The following is a 7,985-nucleotide window of genomic DNA, read 5'->3' as shown; positions in this document are numbered from 1 at the left end:
GCAAGCAAACTCAGGCATGAAATTATTGGTGTTACAAGGCTATTATAAACATCAAAAATTTGGTGCCTGAGGTTGATTATTTTCTTCTTCTCTCCCCATCCCTTTATCCTTTTGTGTCACATCTGTTGCTTTTCTTGATCTTAGTCACTCTAGGAGCCTTTGTGCATAGGGGTGAGTATAAATGCTTTGAACAAAAAAACTAAATACGGAGAACAACATGAAATATAATGGATTGGATTGAGAGAGAATGGCCAAGTGAAATTACAGTGGAGCAAGTTTCCACCCTGCAGACTTAGGATACTGACTCGCACCATTCCCGCCCCACCCCCAGGCAAAACATCTTTTCTTTTCTTAGCCTGAGAAAATGTGTTTTGATAAGGTCCAATTTTTGGAGGGTTCTCTTTCATCTTTGGAAGATCATTCCTGACCCAAGTCTTCACTTTTTATTTTGACATAAATGTTTGGTACCAAGCTACTAAGAGGACTGTCTAAGCCCAACTGAACTTGCCAGGGATTTGAGATCAGCTACAGAGGTCCCATTTGTGCAGTCTCCATAAAATAAGCGAAGGCTGGTGTATACAAAAGACAGTGCCTTTTCTGCAATGGCCCCATGTCTATGGAACACTCTCCCTCAAGATCAGCTCTCTCCTTAGTAGTATTTAGGTGGACTCCAGAAACAATTTTTAATGAGAGAGTTTAACAGGCAGTAGTCTTACTGCTGGCTGCAATATATTGATATGAAATGTTTTTACTGCTATTACACCTCTGATTATGCTGTTTATATTTTATACAGTTTGGAATTGTTTTACATGTTATAAGTCACCACGGGGGAAATGTTTCATTTTAAATGGCAGCCAATAACTACAATTTTATGGGGGGACAAGAGAGAGAGGATGGGAAATCATAATAAAAACAAGACATAAAAAAATGTCTTCTGTCTCATCACTTTCAGGATCAGGGATTGTGAAGTATTTGGTACTATTTCGCTGGTACAATAAACACTGACAGACATTGGGAACAATCCATCCAAAGTCATAAAATTAGCTTTAGCGGTTTGGGGGGGGGGGAGAAAGGAATGCAAGTGCTCCAGTCAAGAAAGGGAGATCTGCATGCTGGAGGAGCTTTCAGAGTTGAACAGGGCATTGAACCTGAACTCCCAGGTCCTAGTCAACACTCTATAACCACTACATTTCACTATGCTTCTTGAAGTCAGTGTGGTGGGCCAGCTTTGATCCAGTTCAACATGTGTGCATTGCATGCAGCTGGTGGTCCCAGATGGGGATGCGTCCATCAAGCTAAACTGAGTCCATCACTATGAAGATACAGAGATGCTCCTTCACTGGACGAGTCCCAGTTTCTAAACCTAACCTCCCTCACAGGGTGGCTACAAGAATAAAACAGGGAGAAGGAGAACCACATAGACCACCTTTGTTCCTTGGAGGAAAGGGGATTGTTGGCATCAGTCAAGAGAGAGAGAGGCAATGGCATGTGCCGCTGGGGGTGAAGTAAACCACTGTGTTGGCTGCACCAAAGTGCAAGCCTGGGCAATGTGGATGGAGGTCCTGGGCTGCCCAGATGACAAGAAACCACTCTGGACCTTGCTGATGATATCCCACAAGGCAGCAGAGGTTTAAGATCAGAGTTTTCCTTCTCTTCAATGGGTTACCATCCCAGGTTGACGAGTCCCATCTGCCCCCTCTATAGCACATGCAGAAACCACCTTATTGGCCTTGGACCTACTATTGGTTTCGTCCTCCAGAGTCTGTCTTCACATGCAGAGGAAGTCCCTATCTCATGGAAGGTTTGAGACCCATCAGCTACCATCACCTGGTTTAGCCAACCAGTCGCATGCTAACAGCTTATAGGAGCTGAGAGCAGGATGGAGACCAAAGGGGACAAACTACCCCAGAAGGAGCATAACATGTCCCCCACCAGAGGGACTACCCCTGCCCTAACACCCCAAAGGGGGGATAGAAATGTAATAAATAAATAAAGATACCTCTTCCAAGACCAGTAGCTCTTCCTCCAACTGTTGTGTTTCTTCCTTCACTGCCAATAAGTACTCAGTAACAGACTGCCGAGGATGCAGCCCTTTTTCAAAGCGGTTGTACATTCCACTCCAGAATCTGGAAAACGAAAGAATGAAGTTGCAGGACTCACAAGGAAATCCAGTACATGCCTATTCAGGAGTATGTCCCACAGAGTTCAATGGAGGTAACTTCTACCTAAATCAGTACAATATCACTTTTAAGGCCCAGCGCAGACCTCTATGCCAGCGGTCGGCAACCTGTGGCCCACGAAGACTGTTTTACTGGCCCACGAGCTGCCCCTGAACTGAGCTGCCCACTCAGCGAGTCCCCCACACTCTGCGCGAAACCAGTGCAGCATGGGAACTCGCAGAGCGGCACCGGAAATCGCGTCTGCAAATGTGCAGATACCGGAAATCGCGTCTGCGCATGTCCAGACACTGAAAATCGCTTCTGCGCAGACACGATTTCTGGCGTCGCGCTGCGCCAGTCCGGCCCACGGACGATCTCCGTGGGAGTGATCCGGCCCATGGCCGGTAAACCTTGCCAACCCCTGCTCTGCGCTATAGACACAAGTTTAATAAGGGGGGGGGGGGAGTTCCTTAAATTTCAAGTTGGCATGTGAAAATCCTTGCCTGCCTTCTTCTATTCTAGGGGCTAATTTTAACATGGAAGTCTGCAAAGCCATGCAGCTCAAATATATATTCCTGGATTTCTGAGACGTTTCTGTTTGGGAAAGTGACACATTTCAGCATGAAGCAGCTGTCAAGCAATCAATATTTCACAAATTGCAGCAAGCACAAGATCCCTGAAACAATGAGCGTGCTGCAGTGGGAAGGAACACCTGATGTATAGGCAGATGTTTCTTCACATAACCCTTGAGACGCTGGTTGACAGCTGGTGACAGTTCCCTGGTTAGCCTGAAAACAGTAGTCTCAGAGAAGGTGGGGTACACCGTAAAGACATGTTGTGGACTACTTGAGTTAGACTTATCTGCCCTGTTGTCCAGTTCCTCCGGTTACATGCAACCAAAGGTCGGTTGCGTGCGCATATAAGCAGATCAGTGCAGGGTTAAGTAACAGTCAGAGGTGGATTCAGAATAGAGCTGTTTAGAAAGGGCTTGTGAAGCTATTTTAAGAGGCTCTGTAATGCTGTAAGTTCTAATGATAGCGCTAAGTGGATTCCCGTCAACACAACCACCCCTTTCCCAAATCTATAGTAGTTCAGTTTAATTCTCAAGAGGCAATGTTAGCTTCAGATCAACTTTTAAAAAACAATTTCCTCAGGGAACAAAGCAATCAGAACAATAAAACAGCACACTCCGTAAAGGAAACCAATGAGAGATCTTGATTTTTACCATTTGCATTTGTACATAACAGATTTTCAGCTTTTGAACTGTAGCAATAATAAACATTATTTGTAAATTTCAATAAATATAATTTTAAGGACTGGATGTGCTCGTTTCAGTGTCAGCGATCCTCACAGCACATCAGGGTTAAGACTGCAGCCCCATTAGGCATTTGGTATCCATAGCTACCAAACGTGTGAAGGGACCAGAGAGTACATGTGGGGCTAGCCCCCCTCCCACTGACTCTGCCATACATGCCAGCCCCACCTGCTGCATGATATGCATCAGTTTGAAGGGCACTGCTTCTGGGCATGTCAGTTTCCAACATGAGGACAGGACCTCTGATTAACCAAGCTTTCCCATCCCTGTGGGGGAAATCCTATGTGCTGAGGAGGGCCCCTTGTCAGACTGCTGTGCCCACCACATGCAGTAACAAGTCTTGTGTCTTTCAGCTTCATGTGGTTGGTGTTCATGGGTACCAAATGCCTCAGCAGGGCCCATCTATGCTGCAGAAGGCCTTCTTGGTAGTTGCGCCTGCCCTATGGAGCACTCTCCCGTCAGATATCAAAGAGATAAAAAATCATATGACTTTTGGCAGCTCTGAAGGCAGCCCTGTTTCAGGAAGCTTTTAATGTTTGATGTTTCGGTGTGTTACTTTATACTTTATTGGAAGCTGCCCAGAGTGGCTGGGGCAACCAGGTCAGGCAGAGTACAAGAAATATGTTGTTGTTGTTGTTGTTGTTGTTGTTATTTCACAGGATCACAGAAAATATATATAAACTCTAGCTTTGGGAGTGGGGGGGGGGAGGCTAGAAAAACAAACTTGAAAATGAGCAAGAAATCTAGGAATATATGTAAGTGGCCATTTGGGAAGGAAGTCCTACACAGGCACATTTGACTTTCAAAGTGAAAACTTCAATTATTATTATTAATTTGTTTGTTTGTTTGTGCCCTGGCTATCTGACTGGGCTGGACCAGCCACTCTGGGCAGCTTCCAGCATGTATAAAAACATAGTAAAACATTAAACCTTAAAAAGCTTCTGTATACAGGGTTGTATATACAGGCAAGAGAGAGAGAAAGAGAGAAGATGATGATGATATATATATATTCAATATAACTTAAGGATGACATTTGCTGAAAGATGTTAGAAATCAAACCACAGGATATATGCCACATAAACAAGATACATGCCTATAGCCTTGCTACCAAGCCCAACATTGGTGCTGATGGGAACAGGTGCTTTTAGAACAGATATCCTAATACAAATTTGTTTCAGGACTGGGCATTGACATTATTTCTGGGAATAATCCAGCGATACAAGCGAAGTATCTATTTAGCAAAAAACTCCACATGGCTTTATGTCTCCTAAACAGAACATTATCACATTATTCATACACTGGAATGAAACCTGGGAAACAAACAGCAGCATTTTGTCCTAACGTTTTCCGTTAAGAGAACCTCCACTGGCAAGATTGTCACTTACTTGTAGATAATATGGCAGGGTGCGGACTGTGGGTGCAGGGTCCGATTATAGTCTTCCCTGTACAGCGGATTCACATAATCTGCCCGATTCTTCCACAAGTGTGCCCAAAGTGAGTAAGTCCGCTCTTGAATCCTGTAAGTTGATTTGAGAGACAAGTCCCATGAATACAAGCCCAAGCCAAAATACGCTGGTGGAAGTAGGTTAAGAGAGCAGGTGTTTAGTTAAGAAGGCTAGAATTCAAATGCTCTGGACTGGGTACTCTTTGATTCAAGCTCCCCTATTCCGAATGGAGAGGGATTAGAGGAGGGGTGGAGAACCTCAATCCGTGGGGCCAAAAGTGGCCCACTAAGCCTCACTTCCCAGCCCTTTGAACCCTCTCCAAAGCACATCCCTTTCCCAGGCTGCAGTCTTCACTGGCCCTCGAGTGCTTCTGTCTGGCTTGAATGTGTCCTTGGCCTATGATTGTGCTTCTTGCTTACTTGAGTGGAAAGGGTGGGGCAGGGGGGACGCATGCGCACATGTTTTTCACATAGAAGCTGCTACCTTTTGCATGGCTGACATGCAGCCTACCGCACCAAGTTGCACCTGTTGTTCAGTCCACTTTTTGCCCTGGGCCTGCTCACTACTTGAATAAAGAGTAAGATTTCCTACACATCAAGGCACTGTCAGGCAAGGAATGTCCACAGTTAGGAATTTACTCAAGTGTTTCCCAAATGTGGGTCAACAGCTGCTTTTGGACTACAATTCCCATCATCCCTGACCACCGGTCCTGCTAGCTAGGGATGGTGGGATTTGTAGTCCAAAAACAGCTGGACACCCAAGTTTGGGAAACAATGATGTTGCCAAAAGTGCACTTACAAGTTAGGAAAAGGCAGGGCCATCAGTCCTACGTCTCTCAGCTACACCTAGATGTGTACCCAATGAGGCAGTTGCCGCAATGGAGAGGCTGCTCCCTTGAACCTGGCTTACGTATCTGTCATGGGACTGCCAGAGAATGCCACTGAGGAGCGGGAACAAACAGAGGGAGATAGACAGGAAGTGTCGGATGGGGAAGAGGGGGAGAGCCAGGAGGTGGAAAGGCTCTCCGATGCTGGAACAGAGCCCCAGCACCGCACAGGAAGTTCAGGCACAGACAGTGAGGCTGTGCCTGTTCTGTCTGCCCAGGAGAGGAGAGAGTTAAAGAAGAGGGGGGAGAGACGTCACATGAAACTTCCCCGCCTTTTCTGTTGGAGGAGAAGCAGGCGAAGGCCACTCCCCGAATCTGAACCGGATGATTCAGATGCATGATTGTAATGTGCTGCTTGAACACATGTAAAATAAAGGTAAAGGGACCCTGACGATTAGGTCCAGTCATGGCCAACTCTGGGGTTGCGGCGGTCATCTCGCTTTATTGGCCGAGGGAGCCGGCGTACAGCTTCCGGGTCATGTGGCTAGCATGACAGAGCAGCACATGGAAACACCATTTACCTTCCCGCCGGAGCGGTACCTATTTATCTACTTGCACTTTGACGTGCTTTCGAACTGCTAGGTTGGCAGGAGCAGGGACCGAGAAATGGGAGCTCACCCCATTGCAGGGATTCAAACCACCGACCTTCTGATCGGCAAGTCCTAGGCTCTGTGGTTTAACCCACACTGTAAATATCTCTGAGTGAGCAGAGGTGCTTATTGCGAAGAGCATACACAAGCCATCACAGTATCTCCCCTATCCGAGCTGCACACAAGCAGGTGAAGACTCTGCCTGTGTGTAACCTTCTGCTCCTCCCTCTTCAATCCTCTTCTGGTCCTGGGAATCAGTGGAGCAGGACTGAAGGGGGCAGGAGGAGTGGGTGTTGAAGCTCTTGACTCTACACCAGCCTGACCTCTCTCTTCCTCCACTGCACCTGGTCTTCACTCTCCAAACCTGCAGCTTCTCCTGCCTCTGACTCTTGCCTCCTGGCTGTTACAGGTTCCTTTCTTCCACATCAGTCTCCAACCCCCTTCTGCCAGTGCCCACTCGTCAGTGTCCAGCCAGTCCCTGACCCAAGGGAATAAAGCCCTTGAATTGAAAAATGTTGCTCACCCCTAGGCTAGACGGTACATTCAACTCCAAATCAAAGCCAATGAATAAAAGTGATATAGCAGGGGTGGGAAAACTGTGTCCCTTCAATTCCTATTAGCCAGGCTGCCAGGGGTGGATGGGAGCAGGACTCCAACATCACTGGAGGTAAGCCACAGCAGTCTAACAGGCCTAGGGTTGTAGCAAGCTTGGGACGTTTGAAGTCCAAGTCATGGCAAAATACAGGTCCTTTCTGTTCTCAAAAAAGGCATGTTATCAGACTTCCATCTGGAACTCCTTGACCACTGGCTGTGCTGACTGGGGCTGATAGGAGATGTAGTCCAAAAGATAATGGAGTTGACTCGGCTGGGAAACCTGATATAACTTGTAGAACTAGGAAGTGGAGGGCAAAAGATTTTCATGGCCAAGTCTGCACTTTCCAGTACCCCGTTCATCTAAATGAAATACAGCTCTCAAGGAGTGAATGGCCTATTGTGCATATGTATTATTTAAGTGGCAAGCGTGCCTTACTTTAGCTCTCGCCTTTCCTTCTGGCAGTTGCACAGGAAGTTCCCAAACTGGCACGAACAGATGTGATGCTGTATGTGGATTAGGAACCTTTCGTTGAATTCAAAGGCACAAGGAAATTGTTCCATAAGCTGCCAAACACACTCGATGAACTGATCAATAACTGGTGAGATCTCCTTTGGGTCTCCATCTAAATTGCCATACCTAAAACAATCCCAAAATGAAAAGTTAATTCATAGCAAATGATCCTTTTAAATGAATGACACCCTGCACCATTGCAAGCCCAGTCCTAAACTTCAATTATATAATTTGTTAAAAGAAAAAGATTACTTTGGTGCCATTCCTAGCACTTCAGAACCAAGTCTGAAGTTTGCCTTGGCTGAGGCATGAGAGTCAGCCCAAGCCTGAATAGCTAACATCTCAATTTATTTGCATACAATCAGAAAAGAGTTTGCCTACATAGTCATACACAAGGCAGTGCCCTGGTTATCTTGAATTACTACTACAACACCATAGTTTGAAACATTGCACAACCACTGCTGTCCCTCAGTCAAAGATTTGCT

The 7,985-nt window shown here is 46.2% G+C and overlaps 1 protein-coding gene across 1 annotated transcript in view; it reads right to left on the bottom strand.

Annotated features, from left to right (window-relative positions):
* Positions 1-7,985, bottom strand: part of MTMR7 (myotubularin related protein 7) — a 40,737-nt gene that overhangs the window by 4,987 nt on the left and 27,765 nt on the right. Inside the window, exons 11-13 of the mRNA XM_081019990.1 lie at positions 7,426-7,626; positions 4,860-4,991; positions 2,000-2,126 (exon numbers count right to left, since the gene is read on the bottom strand). Of these exons, the coding sequence (XP_080876116.1) occupies positions 2,000-2,126; positions 4,860-4,991; positions 7,426-7,626 (460 nt within the window). The remainder of the gene's footprint in view (positions 1-1,999; positions 2,127-4,859; positions 4,992-7,425; positions 7,627-7,985) is intronic.

The sequence above is a fragment of the Podarcis pityusensis genome (genome assembly GCF_964106645.2).
Source record: "Podarcis pityusensis genome assembly, chromosome: 9".
Taxonomy (NCBI): Eukaryota; Metazoa; Chordata; class Lepidosauria; order Squamata; family Lacertidae; genus Podarcis; species Podarcis pityusensis.
This window is presented reverse-complemented; position numbering and strand designations above follow the sequence as displayed.